This window comes from Hypanus sabinus, chromosome 9, assembly GCF_030144855.1.
Source record: "Hypanus sabinus isolate sHypSab1 chromosome 9, sHypSab1.hap1, whole genome shotgun sequence".
Taxonomy (NCBI): Eukaryota; Metazoa; Chordata; class Chondrichthyes; order Myliobatiformes; family Dasyatidae; genus Hypanus; species Hypanus sabinus.
Window position 1 is genome coordinate 99,722,218 of NC_082714.1, and position 19,854 is coordinate 99,742,071.

A 19,854-nucleotide genomic window follows, 5' to 3' on the forward strand; every position below is an offset into this window, starting at 1 on the left:
TCACACCACTCCCACAGAACAATGACTGAAACTGTGAGCACACACATGCACACACAAGGAATCAAATACTTGCACTAACGGTACTTTGTGCATTACTGTGATATTCTGGTGCTGCTGCGACTTATTTTCTGCTACTTATCTATTTAATACTGTTTTTGTATTATTGTCTTGTTTTGTTTCATTGTGTGAGAGGAAGCCAAACAGAGTTTCATTGTACCTATGTATAACGACAATAAAGATCATTCAATTCAATTAATTGCTTTATCTTTGCTTTCCTTCTTAGCTATCACATTAACTGTCCCCTAGTCTTCTTGAAATTCACATGTGGCAACTTTACAGGTAAAATTTCTATCAGGGCTCTATCAGTCCCTTGCAGACACACATAGAATGTCTGAGAATCTCCACAAATCAGGCAGATTCTATGGTGAGAAATAATCATTTGGTATTTTTGGGCAAGACTCTTCGTCAGGACTGGAAAGGAAGGGGACAATTTCTTCCCTTGCCTCCCATAATAACATGGGATAGATCCCATCAGAGCTTTGGTATCTATTCACCATTATATACTGTGAGAAATTGAGCACCTCCTCCTCCTTAATGCCAGCATGCTGTCGCTGCTGTTGTCTCTTGCTGATTATTGATGTCATCTGTTGTAGTCCCTAACGTTGAATGAGACTTGTGGGTCCGGCATGTGAGGCAGGAAATGCAATGATTTTGAAGAGGTATATTAATCATTTATCTACCAATAGTAAAAAGTTGACCAAGCATTTATATTCCACAAGCTACAGATACTGTAACATACATATGTATATTCAACAAACATTCTTAATTAAAAGTTCATAGAGAATATGCCTTCTCAATCATCATCTTTGCCTAAAACCAAGGAAGAAAAGATGAAGGAACAGGAGTGAATCTGCAGATGCTGGAAATAAATAAAAACACAAAATGCTGGCAGAACTCAGCAGGCCAGACAGCATCTATGAGAGGAGGTAGTGACAACATTTCGGGCTGAAACCCTTCATCAGGAGTGAAGTAACATGGGATGAACGAGGGGGAATAAGAAGTGGGGGGGGGGATGAAGTAGAAAGCTGGGAAGTGATAGGCTGGAGGGAAATGGGCTAGCGGGAAGGTGGAGAATTATGGGAAATAAAAGAGAAGAAAAGGTAGGGCTGGGGGGAGATTATAGTCAAGGGGGAAAAAGAGAAAGAGAACCAGACTAAAATAATAAATAGGGATGGGGGTAATGGGGGGCAGGGGTATCAACGGAGGTCTGTGAGTTGGAAGTTCATGCCGGCAGGCAGGAGGCTACCTAGGCGGGAGATAACTCCATCGACCTGCGTGTGGCCTCATCTTGACGGTACAGGAGGCCGTGGACAGACATGTTGGAGTGGGAGTTGTCTGTGGAATTGAAATGTGTGGCCACAGGGAGATCCCGCCACTGCTGGAGGACCGAGCGCTGGTGTTTGGCAAAACAGTCTCCCAGTCTGCGGCGGGTCTCCCGTACACCGGTATCCGTCCTCCTCTTTCCTTGCGTTATATCGACGACTGTATCGGCGCGGCTTCCTGCACGCATGCTGAGCTCGTCGATTTCATTAACTTCGCCTCCAAATTTCCCCCCACCCTCATATTCACCTGGTCTATTTCCAACACCTCCCTCCCCTTTCTAGATCTCTCTGTTCTATCTCTGGAGACAGCCTATCCACTGACATCTACTACAAACCTACTAACTCCCACAGCTACCTAGAGTATTCCTCCTCCCATCCTGTCTCCTGCAAAAATCTGTCCCTTTCTCTCAATTCCTCTGCCTCCTGCTCTCAGGATGAGTCCTTTCATTCTAGGACAAAGGAGATGTCTTCCTTTTTTAAAGAAAGGGGCTTCCCTTTGTCCGCTATCAACTCTGCCCTCCATTGCGTCTCCTGTATTTCACGCACCTCTGCCCTCACCCCATCCCCCCGCCAGCCCACCAGGGATAGAGTCCCCCTGGTCCTCACCTATCACCCTACCAGCCTACAGATCCAATGTATAATCCTCCGTAATTCCGCCACCTCCTACGTGATCCCACCACTGGCCACATCTTCCCCTCCCCCCCACTCTCGGCTTTCCGCAGGGATTATTCCTTTCGCAACTCCCTTGTCCATTCATCCCCCCCATCCCTCCCCACCGACCTCCCTCTGGGCACTCATCCCTGCAAACGGAAGAAGTGCTTCACCTGCCCCCACACTTCTTCCCTCACCACCATCCCAGGCCCCAGACAGTCCTTTCAGGTGAGGCACCACTTCACCTGCGAGTCAACTGGGGTGATATACTGTATCCGGTGCTCCCGATGTGGCCATTTATACATTGGGGAGACTCTCCGCAGACTGGGAGACTGTTTTGCCAAACACCAACGCTCAGTCCTCCAGCAGTGGCGGGATCTCCCTGTGGCCACACAGTTCAATTCCGTAGACCACTCCCACTCCGACATGTCTGTCCATGGTCTCTTCTACCATCAAGATGAGGCCACACGTAGGTCGATGGAGCAATACCTTACCTCCCGCCTAGGTAGCCTCCTACCTGCCAGCATGAACATCCAATTCACAGACGTCTGTTGATACCCCTGCCCCCCCCCTTACCTCCATCCCTATCTATTATTTTAATCTGGTTCTCTCTCTTTTTCCCCCCTCACTATAATCTCCCCCCACCCCTACCTTTCTTTCTCTTTTATTTCCCATAATTCTCCACATTCCCCCTAGCCCATTTCCCTCCAGCCTATCACTTCCCAGCTCTCTACTTCATCCCTCCCCCTGCTTCTTATCCCCCCCCCCTCGACTATCCCATGTTACTTCACTCCTGATGAAGGTTTTTGATGAACATTGTCACTACCTCCTCCCATGGATGCTGTCTGGCCTGCTGAGTTCTGCCAGCATTTTGTGTTTTTATTGAAGATGAAGTCCTTTTCACATGCTATTTTAAATACCCAGGATATTTGAAACTGGACACCAGGCATCTACCCAATGGGAAAAGCAGCTGCAGCTTCTAATCAAAACAATCACAATGAAAGTGACTTTTGACAATCAGAATAAGATACATCCTCACAGGACAGTCTCTCATCTTGATCTGACCATTTACCATCACTGTGATCACTTGCAGTCATCAATATGTATGGAGGGAATTAATTGAATACATTGACTACAATGAATCTGGAAACCATAACATAAAAAGTAAGCATTATTCCAATCACTTTTCTATTTGGCAGAACTTGTACCTCTGGAATTATACCTTTCACAAAACTTAGAGAAAACAACATCTAAATGCACCAGGTGTTTGTAAACATATTGATGAAAGAACCTTCTAAGCTCACGCTCCATAAAGAGGAAATGTGCGCTCTCCATGGTTACATTCTGCACCCATCCAAAGAACAAGCTGCAGATTTTGCAAACACACAAAATCTTCGTTAATCTGATTGCACTGAAACAAATGTTCAGATCACTTTATTGCTCACGGGAAAAGAAAATGTTTTGCGATCTAATATTACTAAGTCAAGTCCATGTAACTCAAGGAATGACATTATATTGAGAAGTCACCCTGATGTACAGGTTCACCATATCTCCTAACACAGTGCCTCATACTAATGAAAATCAGCAACATTTCCATTGAAAGCAGTCTCTGCTCAGAACGTGTTATATACCTCTAGGCAAAAGAACCCTGAATATGATCCTGTAGTACAAAGTTCCTATCTATTCTTTGATTACTTTGTACTATGTGGATTGTGAGGAAAAGGGAGTAAGGCATTCTTACATCCAAATTCCACTTGTTCTAGCCAAACCTCATCAAATTCCACCAGCATATTCTTCTCTTCCTTTATCCTCTGTCTGCTTCACTGTCACTTGTCTGTTGAACAGTGTTTGCAGTACATCCCATCTTTGAACTGAACTGCAGTTACTCATCCAGGCCATTCGGGGAGCACTTTCCAAATCTGCCGGCTCTCCCACCAAGGCAGCTAGCTCAAGAGCGCTAGCAGCCATGTGTGATATTGACTTGGGAGTATACCAACTCTTTTTCATTATTGTTGCATCTAAATTCTGGAACTCCTTTACCAAGAAGACTTAGTGGTTCAGGAAGGCACTTGGAAACCTAAATTACAGGAGCTGAGGGCCTGATTTACAGGGAGTGGTTTGGCAAAATTAATCCCTTGGTAAGTAGGAAGGGATGATGTTACGGAGGTATATATAATCATGAGAGGCCATTTGCAATCTTATTACTTTCATGAAACTTAGAGAAACGACATCTTCACCTTCTCCCATGGAGAGAGAACCAAAAGCTACAGAGCATATGTTTAGCGTGAGAGGGGGATGATTTGAATTGGACCTAAAGAGAAACTTCATCACACAGAAGATATTGGAACAAACTACCAGAGGAAGTGTGTGAGGAAGATATAGTGATAACACTGAACAAACATTCAGTTCAGTACATGGACTGGAAAGTTTAGAGGGCAATTGGACTTGCTTAGGTGGGCATCTTGGTCAACATAGACCGAAAGGCCCATTTTTGTGTGGTATTGCTCTATGGTTCTCTGACCTTCTGGTAAAGGGGGTTATAGATTACAGGAGGATGTTGATCAGTTTGGAAAGTGGCCCAAGCAGTGGGAAATGAATTTCAATTATGAAAAGTGTGACGTGATGCATTTTGGTAAATCAAACCAACATAGAACCCATTCAATATATGGTAGGGCATGAGGGAGTATACTAGAACAGAAACAGCTAGAAGTACAAGTGAATTGTTTACTGGAAATGATGCCACTGGTAGAAACATTGGTGAAAAAGATGTTTATCTTACCTTTATGACTAGTAGTTTGTATGTCATGTTACAGTTGTATATCTCATTGGTGAGACCATATTTAGATTATTATGTACAACATTGGTAATATTGTTACAGCAAAAAATGTGGTTAAACCAGAATGAGTGTAGAAAAGGTTTACAAGAGTGTTACCAGGATTAGAAGGTGCAGTTAAAAGGAAAGGTTGGCTAAGCTTGGTCTTTATTTTTTGGAACATAGGAGAATGAGGAGTGAACTTATTGAAATCTTTAATATTTTGAGAGGCACAGATAAATTGGATGGTAATAGTCTTTTCCACAAATCTACAAAGGCATAGATTTAGGTTGAGAGGGGATAAATTTAGAAGGGGCCTGAAAGGCAACATTTTCATACAGAGGATGGCAAATATATAGAATGATCTGCTGGGGGAATTGGTTGAGGCATGTACTACAGTATTATTTAAGGAAAACTTGGAGAGGTGAAACTTAAAGGCCCCAGGGCTGAATGAAGAAAATTGGGAGAAGCTGAGTGGGCACTGAGGTTAGTATGGATTGTTCGGGCTGGTGTCTGTATCCATGTGGAATTGTTCTTTGACTCTATGATTAGTCAAGAGTTAAGAATTTGCCTTTGGTTTGAGTATAAATGAAGACAGAAATATCTTTCAATTTGGCAAACTGACTACGAATGTTTATAATTTTCTTTTTTTTTAGATACACTCAGATTCAGACAAAGGTGATGGCTCCATAAAATACACCATATCAGGAGAAGGTGCAGGAACGGTTTTCATTATTGATGAAATTACTGGGGATATCCATGCCACGGAGCGCCTGGATCGTGAAAAGAAGACCTACTACACTCTCCGTGCTCAGGCCCGTGACAAACTGACTGACAGGCCCCTGGAACCAGAATCGGAATTTATTATCAAGGTCCAGGATATTAATGACAGTGAACCCAAGTTCCTCGATGGACCGTATGTTGGCAGTGTCCCTGAGTTGTCACCTGTAGGTAAGGGGATGTTCGTTGTTTTGCATTTGTAACACATTCATCAGTTGTGTTAAGCATTAGTCCATGGGACAATGGTATTTACGCAGTAGCTAAGAGTGCTTTTGGTTACTCTGAACCTGAGCCTATGTTTTAGCAATGTGTTTGTCTTTGCACTCTGAGATGTTTGATATCACTGAACATTCACTTTCATGGTTTATAAATTTCTTTTATCCAGGAAGAAATTAATGACCAAAGCAAGGGTGAGATAGGATTTTTTTTGTGTGATGTAAATATTGTTATGAGCTTGTAGCGCACCCTGGAAGAGTAATACAAATGGAATAAGTAGTGACTTTCAAACCAGAAAAGAAAATTGGACAACAGCTAGAAGTTTACTGAACTATGGGGCAAAATACAAGACTAATGCACAGACACGTTGGATTAAATGACATCTTCACAATGCTTCTGTGATTGTTATAATTCCTCACAGTGCAGAGTACAGCACACACCAGGCAGCCTCAGTGAAAGGTAGATCTCTGCAGAAAGGGTTTCAGGGGGAGGGAGTAACCTCTCCTGGGATAGTGTAAATATCTTTATTGAAGACAGTGCTGAATGTTCACTCTCCTAATCCTTCCATCTTGTATATTAAGGGATCTATTTTCAGTGAGCATGCCAGGTAAAATATCCTATAATCTTCCTCTCGCATTTGGAGACAGACAATAAATCTCTGGTTTACAGCATATAATCACCCCGATAGCAGTCTGTTCAAAGGTAACATACAAACTTAACCTTTTCAGCTGAATTTCCTTTCTTTGTTTTTTTTTTATTCAGTGAAAGTACCAACTTACTGAAAATCTGAAATATAATAAATGTAGTGTCTATGTGTTCACTTGTATAGGCAAAAAAATATTCTGTCCTCCACTCTGTGTTCAGCTGCTGACTGAATTGACAGATTTAACCTTGATACTATTGGGCAGAAGTTACTTCAAGCAGTGAGCAGCCCCTGCTCATTATTGAGCTTCGCAGTAAATGTGTCATCTATATTGAGGGGATCTGCAAGTGTAAATGCATGATCATACTTTCAGAGTAGCCTGCTTAGACTGGGCAATTAATGCAAGTATATTCTATTCTGAAATAAAGTAGTTTTCAAAGATGTGGAACAAGACATAAGATGCTGGAGGAACTCAGTAGGTCATGCAGAATTTATGGAGGGAACTGAATATTTGAAGCTTATAAGCAAGATTTCATCTGGATCAGATGCTGCCTGACCCATTGCATCCCTCTAGCATCTTGTATGTTCTTCCAAACTTCAGCATCTGCTGTCTCTCATGTTTTCAGATGCATGACATAACTTAACTGAATTTCTAGGCCACAATATAATCCCTGATGTTCCCTTACTCAGTACCAAGGAATATTTATGCCTGTCTAATTTATGAAAATACCTTGCCTTAGTGTCTGAAGAAACTGAACATCCAGAGCAATTTAGGTTAGCTGGTTTTCAAGATGAAGTTATTTTGTAAGCAGAAGTTTTCTTCCAATCATTCCTATTTGATAATCATTGTTCAAGTGCTTATCTTCATTATATAAATGGTTAAACAAACTCAGAGCCTTACCTTGAATTATGCAGACAGAATGGACCATCAGCTGGGGAGCATTGTGTTAAGGTCCAGAAGATAGAGAAAGGCTGTGGTTACTCCTGCAACAGAGCACATTTCATGCTTCTAATATCAGTAGACTTTGTGAAGTGAGTCCCAGCACATCCTAGGTGGATGCACTGAAGTTCTTCTATCTTACTTTGTATTGTTGTCTCTTGCCACTCCCGCCTGCACTGACGTCACTCTATGCAGTCCATCCACTGACTACATCCAGCCCCTCCCAGTTTCCAGAAGCAGGACATGAGTTCCACCAACCCCAAGAGCGCAGAATCCAGACACTGATTCCCAGTCCCATCTCAAGCTCTGAATGAAACTCAGCCCAGAGCCAGATGTTGCTCTCCCTCTCCTTCCCACAATCCAAAGAAAGGAGGAGGAAACATCCAGTAGATCGGTTCATATTCATTCTCATATCTCGGAAGCTGACAAGCCCAAGCCCAATTGATGTTGATAATGTTGTAGTGAGTTGGCTTTCTCAACTGCTGCAGTCAGCTGGTGCAGGAATGTTTGTGGCTCTGTTAGGGAGGGAGTTCCAGGATCTGGACCCAGTAGTATTAAAGAAACAGCAATATATTTCCAAGACATTGTAGCTTCAGATCAGCAGATCATGGAAACCAACCTCCCATCCTTTCTACATTTCTCACTGGCTTGGAAAAACAGCTAGCATAATCAAAGCTCTACGCCACTCTGAATATTCCCTCTTCTCTCCTAACCCAATGGGTAGAGGATTCAAGAGCCTGAAAGCACATACCAGCAAGCTTAAGGGCTTTTTATGTCCTAATGTTATAACACCATTGTTCAACTCTTGGTACAATAAGATACACTCTTGACATTACAAAGTTCCATCTTATTGTAAAAGATGACTATTGACTAGTCTTCTAACAGCAGAATGGAAGCTATCCTTAAGTCCAGTGATACATGCTCTTTGAGCCAAGTGATACATGTTTTCTTGACAATGAGGATTGATGACATTACTCAACTATGGTAGCCCACTGCAACACACACAAAATGCTGGAGGAGCTCAGCAGGTCAGGCAGCATCTATGGAAGTGACATTTCGGGCCGAGACCCCTCTTCAGGACTAGAAAGGAAGCAGGAAGACATCAGAACAAAATGGTGGAGAGAGGGGAAGGAGGGTAGCTAGTAGGTGATGGGTGAAGCCGGGGGTGGGGGTGTGGTAGAAAAAGTAAAAGGCTAGAGAGAAAAGAATCTGGTAGGAGAAGAGAACGGGAAGGAGGAAGGGACCAGGGTGAGAAGAGGAATAGAAGACGAGGAGAGGTGGGAGGGATTTTTTTTTGCCAGAAGGAGAAATTGATGTTCATGCCATTAGGCTGGAAGTTTCCCACACATAATATAATATGCTGCTCCTCCAATCTGGTGGCACAAGTTGGGGGGGGGGGCATGGACTGACATGTTAAAATGGGATTGGGAGTCAGAATTAAAATGTTTGGGCACTGGGAAGTTCCACTTTTGGCAGATGGAGCAGAGGTACCTTGACAAAGCGGTCCCCCAATTTCCAGCGGGTTTCCCTCATATACAGGAGGTGGCACAGGAGCACCAGATACTACAAGCATCCCCGCAGATTCACAGGTGATGTGCTGTCTCACCTGGAATGGCTGTGTGGGGCCCACAGTGGAGGAGAGGGAGGAGTTGAAAGGGCAGTTGTAACACTCTGGCCGCTTGCAGACATCAGTGCCAGGAAGGAGATTAGTGGGAAGGGATGAGTGAACAAGGTAATCAGGGAGGGAGCAAATCCTGCAGGAAGTAGGGGGAGAGATAAAGATATACTTGGTGGTAGGATCGCATCAGAGATGGTGGAAGTTGCAGAGAATGTTGTATGTGGAAGCTGATGGGTTGCTAGTTAAGGAAAAAAGGAACTCTCACTGATAAGGCAGCAGGAAGATGGGGTGACAACAGATATTCTGGAAATGGAGGAGACTTGGGTGAGGGAAGCATTAATGGTCGGGGAAGGGAAGTTCAGTTCTTTGAAAGAGGACATCTCTGATGTCCTGGATAGGAAAGCCTCATCCTGGGAACAGCTGTAGCAGAGACCTATGGAACTGAAAAAAGGGAATAGCATTTTTTCTAGGCGAGAGGGTGAAAAGATGTCTCACTGAGATGACCATGAGATCATCAGGGGAGTACAATAGTTAATAAACAAGCTTATTAATAATTAATAAGCTTCTTCAAGATGGCAGCACGATGCAGTTTGCAGTGGCCTCTCCAGCGCTGATATCTGCTACTTGTCAAGCAGGGTGCTGTGCACAATCCTAATCTGATGAAAAATGAACATGGCAGCACAGAGGAACATCTGAAAATCTCCAGGAAGGCCTTCGTTGCTGCTGCTGTTCTGAGATCCGGGTCGCTGCTGGGAAGAACAGGCCCCCAATCCTCTGGGTTGCGTTTCTGGTGGCGGTGGTGTCATAGTGCACTTGGCAGAGGATGGTGCTCAGAGAGGCTGTGCAGAAGGGGATGGTCGGAGGCTCGGAGCTCCACTACAGTTGGGGCACATTCACTGTGTGCTGCGTCTACAATGCTGGGTCCAGCGGTGCTTTCATTGCGTCTGTGAGGCTGAGTCCAGCGGCGCCATGTATTTCCACAGTGGGAGTATTCCCTTCTTCCACATGCGTAGGATGACGAGTCTGTCGGGACCCTGAGGACTTGTGGAAACTGTGTGGTGGTTTCTTTTGAACTTATAGTCTTTCAACATCTTTGGACTATTTTTACTGTGCCCATGGTCTGTTTTTTTTTTAAATCAATTGTGGTATTGTTGTAACTATGTGGTTTTGTGTAGCTCTTGTAGCTTTAGTTTTTGGTTTGTTGATTGGTAGAGTTGGTCTACTGACTTGGTGTGTCTGGGTACTCTTGTTTAGTCTTGTGGGTTTGGAGCTCCTTTCCAGGAAACGTGCTAAGATGGTAGCACGATATTAATATACAGCAGCCTTTCCGGACTCTGGATTTGGGGATTACTAAACATTATGTGGATTTTCTGGTGTGATCTGTTTTGTCACGTGCTTTTGTGATATCTTTCTGGAGGAACATTGTTTCATTCTTTAACTGCATTGTAGTTGTGATTTCTAAATGACAATAACTGGAAATTCAATTCAATTCAATTCAACAAGACAACAGGCACAGTAGAGGACAAATTACAACATAATAATAAATGATGTAAATGTCAGTCTAGACACTGAATATTGAGGAGTCTGATGGCTTGGGGGAAGAAACTGTTTCACAGTCTGGTTGTGAGAGCCTGAATGCTTCGGTACCTTTTGCCAGATGGCAGGTGGGAGAAGGGTTCCTAAGGCTTTTGCGCAGTACTGTGTTTGTCAACGTGGAGTGGAGAGTGATTTTGTAAATCTGGCAGGAGTGAAGGGATTGGGAATGGTGAGGGTGGAGTGCTGTGGGAGGGATGTGGGAGGGAGGGTGCCAACACATCCAGCCTTAAAACACCAGGCAAGGTCATTTGATTCCAACCAACTGGTTTATTGATCATGACAGAATGTCTCTCTGGTGCTTCACGCTGCCTCCCATCTCCCTTCCCCTTTTTCCCACCCTCTCCCTGCCCCCTTCCCACTCTCAGTCCACAATACAGATCCATATCAGAATCAGGATCATTACTCTCATATGTTATGAAATTTGTTTTGTGGCAGCAGTACAGAGCAATACATAAAGTTACTACAGTACTGTGCAAAAATCATTGGCACCCTAGCTAAGTACTGTATATGTGCTTAAGACTGTACTTATTTAACACTAGTCTAATCACAAAATAATTTACAATGACCAATTAACCTGCTGACCAGTAGGTCTTTGGACAGTGGGATGAAGCCAAAACACCCAGGGGAAACCCACAGAGCTCACAGGGGGAATGTACAAAGTCCTTACAGTTAGCCCCAGAATTGAACTCTGAACACTAAATGCCCTGTGCTGGAAAAGCGTCATGCTAACCACTACACTACCGTGGTGTTAGTCAGTCATTTCATCAAAGTCTGACATGCAGACTCAAGGTACAACAAATCTAATCTCTGAAGTTTTCTTGCTGAACTTCAACTAAATTCTTTTTGACCTCATCTGTAACCTGGTGGGAAGTAATCAGATTGCGGCATTACAGGTACTCTCTGCCTCTCAGCAACTGACTGAAACCCTGAGTAATAATGTTGCTATAAAATAATGCATCGACTGATTTCAATACCACAGCAGAAGACTTGATGGGCCGAATGGCATAATTCTGCTCCTACGTCTTATGGCTTGATGGTCTATTTGAAAAAAATAGTGTGCCTTTAAAGACAGTATGAGTTGTAAATTGGAAACATATACAATAAATTTCAGATAAAATTTCCAAAATTGGAAAAAAACTAGTCCAACCAACTTAAAGGAACCAAGCACAAAACAGTCTCCATACTGAACAGAGCTACTGATAAAATTGTGGAGAATTTGATACCACAACTGACAAGGGACTAAGCAGCTGTATAGAGTAGCAGAGAGAAGCAATGTGCATAGAAAGATACTGGCAGCAAATAGCAATGGATCAAATGGACTAAACAGAAGGAGCCTGAAATTAGGTTGATGAATAAACAAAAGCTGATTAACGAAGTGCTGAAATGTCTATTTTACTGGCTGTAACACTGACAGGGGTTTATTTTTAATCATTTTTTTATGACACATAGACATTACCAGCGATGTTGACATTTATACTGAATTGTCCAACTCTGATCATGATTAGTGTGGTGGTGGTGGTTGGCATGGATTCATTGGGCTGAAGGCTCTGTTTCTGTGCTGTCGAGCTCTGTGACTAATTGCCCTTGAGCCGAGGAAGCTTTTCAGATTGATGAGCCCAGAGTCCCATGAAGGTCAGAACAGCAGATTCTCTTCCACAACAGGTAATAGTTGTGATTCTAATGATGGTGGAGATTGTACTTCCTGTTTCTGTGGTTAGCTTTAAAAAAAAGCTCCAGGTTTATGTAGTTATCTGGAATTTTAGGATCTCCAGTTGCATTGGATCATTTGATGGCAATGCTGTGTTCAAAGCAATAGAAACTGGGGTAAAGGAGAACAGGAATGGGAAGTGAACCTTTAGGGATGCAATGGCTTCTAGAGGAATAGAGAAATAAAAATATAAATAATCTATTCTTGGTTTCAGGGTAGCTTCAGATTTTGAAGTATATATAAAACATAGCAACTCTATGAAAGAGGGTGGGGAATAGAAGTAGACATGCAGAGGAGAATTTGCTACAATTATTTTTTATTATTGCACAGGCCATGTGCTTGCCCCCTTAAGAATTATGTGAACAGTGAGAGAGTGACTCCTTGCAGAATAGGAGCCATTTGAAAAGAGCAAGTCTTGTCTTGCCGGAAATGAGTCATTCTTTGAAATAGCGAGTAAAAGAGCAAAATCTTGCAGGGCAGGAGGCATTTGAAAACAGAAAGCCACAGAGGGAGTGAATCTTATTTGAGCCAATATAAAGAAGGGAGAGGTAGGCAGAGTGGCCATTGTAGGAGTGAGCCAGTGCTAGAGTGGTCAGACTTTGGCTCAACAGGCGAAGTGAATGTGAAACTCAAAGGTTTTAGAGCAAAGGTACAAGTAAGAACAGGTAAGCGTTTTTATTATCTGCAAATCTGTAGTCCTTAGTGCAGAGTAGGCAGGGATGGCTAAGGTAGAGGAATGCATCTCCTGTGAAATAAGACCATAAGATATTGGAGCAGAACTCGGCCATTTAGCCCATTGAGTCTGTTCAGCCATTTCATCATGGCTGATCCATTCTCCCTCTCTTCCCCCACCTCCTGCCTTTTCTTTGTATCCTTTCAAGCCCTGACTAATTAAAAATCTATCAACTTGTGTCTTAAATATGCCCAATGACTTGACCTCCACAGCCACCTATGACAACAAATTCCACAGATTCACCACGCTCTGGCTAAAGAGTGTGGGATTTCAGGGTAGCTGACAGTTTCCTTGATGACTCTATCTGCAGGAAGTGCACCCAATTTTAGCTGCGGACTGATAAGGTAAATGACCTGGAGCTGGAGCTGGATTTACTCAGGACCACTTGAGAGGCTGTAAATCTTTTTACTGAGGTGGTCACACCCAGAGCGCAGGCTCCAGGTAGTTGGTGGGTGACCCGCAGGAGCAGTAAGGTGAATAAGAAGTCAGTGCTCGGTTCCACTGTGGCCATTCCCCTCAGCAACAAGTATACCCCTTTGAATATTGCTGGTAAGGATGACATATTGGGGCACTGTGGCTGGCTTTGAGACTCAGCATGGAAGGGTAAAGTCAGCCAGAGTGATACTGTTAGGAGATTTGATGGTGGATGGACAGGAGGTTCGCCAGATGTAAAAAGGAACACATGTTGCCTTCCAGGTGCTAGGGTCCTGGATGTCTCCGAGCAGCTGCAGAATATTCGAAAGGGTAAGGATGAGTGGTCAGAGGTCATGCTGCCCATAGCAGTTTGCACGATGCTGTTACAGCTTGAGCGTCCGAGTCCAGAGTTCAATCCTGGCATCCACTCTAAGGAGTTGCATGTCCTTCCTGGTGCCCTAGTTTCCTCACTAAGATGTACCATTAGTAGGTTAATTGGTCATTGTAAATAGTTCTGTAATTAGGCTACAGCTGAATCAGTGAGTTGCTGGCAACATGCCTCGAAGGGCAGGAATGGCCTTCACTAAATAAACACACTAATAAATATATTATTGGAACCTCTCCTGTGGCAGAGGTGACCAGTACAAGAGGGACTGATTTCATCTAAACTTGAGGGAGGCTAATATTCTGGTCAAGAGGTTCACTAGTGCTGTTTGGGAGGGTTTTTCGCAAGTTTGGCAGGGGAATGGGAAACAGTATCAGGTCAAAGAGTGGAGTTATGCAGAGGAAGGTAGATGTCAGACCAGTAAAAAATGGGTAAGAGTACAATGGATACAATGGAAATGATTAGTTTGGGGTATATATATTTTAATACTAGGAGTATTAAGAGTAAAGATGATAAACAGTGCTTAGATCAGTACTGGAGCTGTGATGTTGTGGCCATTACAGAGGCTTGGTTGAGAGAGAGACAGGAATGGGTGCTTAATATCCTAAGGTTTTGATGTTTTAGAAAAGATAGAGAGGAAGGTAAAAGATGGGAGGCAGAGTTGCACTATTGATCAGGGACAATATCACAGCTGAACTCAGAGGGAACACAATGGAAAGTTTGTTCACTGAGTCTACATGGGTTGAACTCCAAAATAGGAGGTGTGCAATCACTCTGACGGAATTACAGATGCCGACCCCCCCCCCCCCCACTAGCCACTGAAATAACTGAGAAACAGATACACATGCTGATTAAGGAAAGGTGTGAAAACAGGAGGGTTTTTGTCATTGAGGACTTCAACATCTCTAATATAAACTGGGACTTCCTTAGTGCAAGAGGATTAGATGGGGCAGAATTTATTCAGTGTATGCAGGAGGGTTTCTTAAATCAATATCTCGATAGTTCATCAAGAGCAAGGACTGTACTAGATCTGGTGTTGACTCATGAGCCTGGACAAGTAACTGACCTTTCTGTGAATGAAAAGTTAGGAAACAGTGACTGCAGCTCCTTAGGTTTTCAGTTAACTATAGATAAGGATAAGTATGGAGAGTATTAGATTGGAGCAGGGCAAATTATGACTCCATTAGGCAGGAACCAGGGAGAGTTACTTGAGGACACCTGTTTTTGGGGCAAGTCTACATCAGATATGTGGAGGGTGTTTAAAGACCATTTGCACAGAAAACAGGACAGGAATGTTCCAGTCAGAAGTAAAAACAAGGCTGGCAAGGTAAGAGAACCTTAAATGTTGACGGAGGTGAAAAATTTAGTTAAGAAGAAAAAAGGATAAATATGTAAATCATAGGAAGCCGGAATGCAACACAGCCCTTGAGGATTATAATGAAGTCCAAAAAGACCACAAGAAGCGAATTAGAAAAGCCAGAAGGGGCCATGAAAAGTCGTTGCCAAATAGCATTAAAGAGAATCCCAAGGTATTCTATATCAGGGGCAAGAAGACAACAAGAGAGAGAGTAGGACCACTCAAGGATAAATGTGGAAACATTAACCTAGATGTAGAGGATGAGGGTGAGGTCCATAATGGGTACCTTACATCAGTATTTACCAAGGAGAATGATGCAGAAGATTGGGAAATCTGTATCGAGAGTATTAATATGCTGTTGAATATGAAGTTGAAAAGTTCAAAGTAAATTTATTATCAAAATACATATGACACCATATACAATCCTGAGATTCATTTTCTCATGGTCATACTCAAAAACTCCAATAACCATAAGAGAATCAATGAAAAATGGCACGAGTAGTGTTGACAACCAGTGTGCAAAATGCAACAGTCTGTGCAAATAAAAAAGAAAGACAGATAATAAATACACTGGCATATTGAAATCAGCCCATCTATTAACAACCAAATAAGAACAGCCCAAAATAACCTCAGACATTTTCCAAGGTGACAGCAGAATACAATACAACCGATGGACGAATATGAAATACATACCTAAATACCTGGGATATCAACAAGGGAAGGAAATAGTTCATTGTGTGATAAATGAAAAAGAAACTTTTGACAGAATTTATTTCAAGGTTTAAGATAATCTGACAAACAGAGCTTAACTGTAAACATTAAACAAAGGCAATATACATTTGGCTATACCAATATTCATGTATTATTTTGGTGTAATATCTTGGTCTGAAACCAATCTGGAAAATTTACAAAGAAAAATAAGAACTGAACTGACAAATTTCAGAAAATGTTATGTACATTTGAATGCGCTTAGATTAACAATACCTAGGACAGAAAGGGGTAAAGGAATAGCAGGCATTAAAAATCTACACAACAGTCAGATAAAACTTCTATGGTTATACATTCATCAACAAAAATCAAAATCAATACCTCATGCAATTGTATGCTATTACAAAAAGAAGTACACACCAGTAAACTTAAATGAGAGTATGACCCAGAAAAGTGAAGACATTAACCCTATTGAAGAAAAAGTTAACCAATGGAAGAGCATGATCCTCCATGGAAGACATCTCCACACACTGAGCAGATTTAGAAGTCGACAAGGAAGCAACAAACGTCTGGTTTGGAGTTGGAGATCTCTTCCCAGAAACAGAGGGGTTTCTTATGGCAATACAAGACCAAATGGTTAACACAAAAAATTAGCAAAAATACATAATAAAAGACCAATAGGTTCAAGATGATAAATGTAGAAAATGCTGAGTAAATCCAACACAATACAGGATCCTGTAACAGTTTAACTCAATCCGATTACTTACACAGGCACAATCAAGTGGCAAACGTCATTCATCAAAATCTTGCTTCAAAATAGAAATTCATAATTGAAATCACACCTTACTATGAATACAAGTCTGATCCAGTTTTAGAGTCAGAATGCCACAAGTTATATTATGACTAATCAGTTATTACTGAAGGACAATCCATAATAACCACCCAGATAAATAATACTGGATATACAAGCAAGAACAACTTATTTAATATATATAGCCATTCCAAACACACATAACTTTCAGAAATCAATACATGAAAAACAACATAAATATGCTGAATTAAAGGAGGGAATTGAAAGACTTTGGAACAAGAACATGGATAGGAAAATTGTCCCAATAGTAATATCTACTACTGGTATCATCCCAAATGCACTACACAACAGCATTAAATAATTAGGGCTATGCAGTAATATTGATGAAAACCTTCAGAAAGCCACAATACTAAACACCAGTAGAATAGTCCAAAAATTCCTAGCAATTGAGGAATAAGTGTGCTTTTATATGCTCATACCTCAGGTGTTACCAGCTAGAGCTGAGAAAAAAAATAAGTACATAAGCAATAAATATGAGAACATGAGAGGAAGAGTCCAGGAAACTGAGTCTATAGGTTGTGTGAACAGTATAGGGATGGGACAAGTAAAGCTGAGCAAAGCTATCCCCTCTGGCTCAAGAATCTGATGGTTGTGGTGAAAACACTGTTCCAGAACCTGATGGTGTGAGCTCTGGGGCTCCTGTACCTTCTTCTCGATGGCAGCAGTGAGAGGAGAGCATGTCCTTGGTGATGGGCGTCCTTGGTGATGGATCTGCTTTCTGTGACACTGCTCCGTGTAGATGTGCTCAAAGGTGGGGAGGGCTTTACCCATGATGGACAGAGGCAGATCCATTACTTTTTGTAGGATTTCCCATTCAAGTACATTAATGTTTCAACACAAGGATATAATGCAGCCCATCGATATATTTTCCACCGCACATCTATATAAGTTTATCAACGTTGTAGATGTCATGCCAAATCTTTGCAAAATTCTAAGTAGGTGCTGCCATATTTTTTTCATATTTGCCCTTTTTTGCTAGGCCCAGGCCAGGTCCTCTGGAATTATAATTCCAAAGAATTTTAAATTGTTGACCCTAATGACGACTGGCTCATGGACCTCCAGTTTCATCCTTCTGCACTCAGTAATCAGCTCCTTGGTCCTGCTGACATTGAGTGGCTGTTGTTGTGGAACCACTCAGCCAGATTTACAGCCTCCCTCCTCTAGACTGCTTCATCATCACCTTTCGTTCGGCCTATGACAGTGGTGTCATCAAATAACTTAAATATGGCATTTGAGCTGTGCTGAGCCTCATGGTCATAAATATAAAGTGAGTAGAGGAGGAGGGGGTGTTGGGTCCCTTAAAGAGCACAAAGGTGGATACTTCCCCAGTGCTTGATGGTATATACCCCGTTATTGAGAGAGGCAAGTGAAGAGATTGCTGGGTCCATGATCAATACCTTTGTGTCCTCTCTAGCCACAGGTGAGGTCCTGAAGGACTGGTGAGTAGCTAATGCTGTCCTGTTATTCAAGAATATAACCAGGGATAATCTCACGTCAGTAGTAGGGAGGTTACTCAAGAGAATTCTCAGGGATAGGATTTATGAGGATTTAGAAAACCATGGCGTTACTAGGGAGAGCCAACATGACTCTGTGTAGGGCAAGTCGTATCTTACTGTTTTTGATTGAGATGGCGAGGGCAATTGATGAACCCAGTGCTGCAGATGTTGACTAATGGATTTTAGTAAGTGTTTGACAAGGTCTCTCAAGGGAGGTTGATCTAGAAGATTAAGATGCATGTGAATTGACCATTTGGATTCAGAACTGATTCGTCCATCGAAAACTGAGGTGGGACTTATTCTAGCTGGAGGTCTGAGATTAGTGTTGATCCCTGTTTGTGATGTATATAAATGACCTGGATGAAAATGGAGCTGGATGGGTTAGTAAGCTTGCAGATGATATGAAGATTAGTTGTGTTGGGTTGAGCGTAGATGACTGCCAACTAAAACAATGGAATAGAGATCAATTGCAGTATGTGTAAAGAAATAGCAGATGGAGTTTAATCTGGCCAAATGTGAAGTGTTGCTTCTTGGTAGATCAAATTTAAAGAGGCAGTACAGTCTCTAGGCAGGGGAACCTGGAAGTGGTTAAGTAGGTTGATCGCATGGCTAAGAAGGCATATAGAATGCTTGCCTAAATTAGCTGAGGCACTATGTTTAAAAGTCAGAAGGTTAAATTAGAGCTTTAGTTATGCTTCATCTTGAGGATTGCATACAGCTTTGGTCACAGGAAGGATGTCAAGGCGTTGGTAACGGTGCAGAAGAGGTTTATCAGGATACTGTCTGAATTAGATGGCATGTGCTTAAATAATAGATTGGAAAAACTTGGGTTGTTTTCTCTAGAGTGTTGGAGGCTGATAGAGGTTTATAAGATTATGAGAGGTATAGATGAAGTCGACAGCAGTATCTTTTTCCCAGGGTCGAAATGTCTAATACCAGAGGGCATGACTTTGAAATCTTAGAGAGGCTAAGTTCAAATGAGATGTGAGGGCAAGGTTTTTACACAGAGTGGTGGATGCATAGCATGCACTGCCTGAAGTTGCGGTAGAGGCAGATACATTCGAGACTTCTAAGAGATATTTAGATAAGCATTGGAATGTGAGAAAAATGGAAAGATATGGACATTGTGTAGGGAGGGAGGATTAGTTTAATTTGCCGTTATTAATTTAATCGGTTCAGCACAACATCAAGGGCTAAAGGGTCTGTTCTTGTGCTGTACTGTTTAATGTTCTATTGAACTATTCTTAAAACTGTAGTTACCATATATTTTATGAAGGCTCAAAGAACAAGTTAGTGTGTTGGACGGCACAGAATGTTTGGATGCAAATTGGACAACTATAGATGTCATTGTAAATCTCCGCATTTTCCTCTGTGCTCCAGACTTCTTTTGCACTTGTAGGTAATCTGTATGATCCACTGTTGGCAACAACACAATGCAATAGCAGAATAATTATTTTACACCAATCATTTAATTTGTTGAGGTTTATAAATGAGCAATCAAGGTGTTTGGAGATGGGTAGTGGAAACGGCTAATCTGCAAGTTA

The 19,854-nt window shown here is 42.2% G+C and overlaps 1 protein-coding gene across 1 annotated transcript in view; it reads left to right on the forward strand.

The window, feature by feature from the left end:
* LOC132400103 (cadherin-22-like) overlaps window positions 1-19,854 on the forward strand; it is an 845,421-nt gene that overhangs the window by 47,243 nt on the left and 778,324 nt on the right. Inside the window, exon 2 of the mRNA XM_059981179.1 lies at window positions 5,502-5,796. Within this exon, the coding sequence (XP_059837162.1) occupies window positions 5,502-5,796 (295 nt within the window). The remainder of the gene's footprint in view (window positions 1-5,501; window positions 5,797-19,854) is intronic.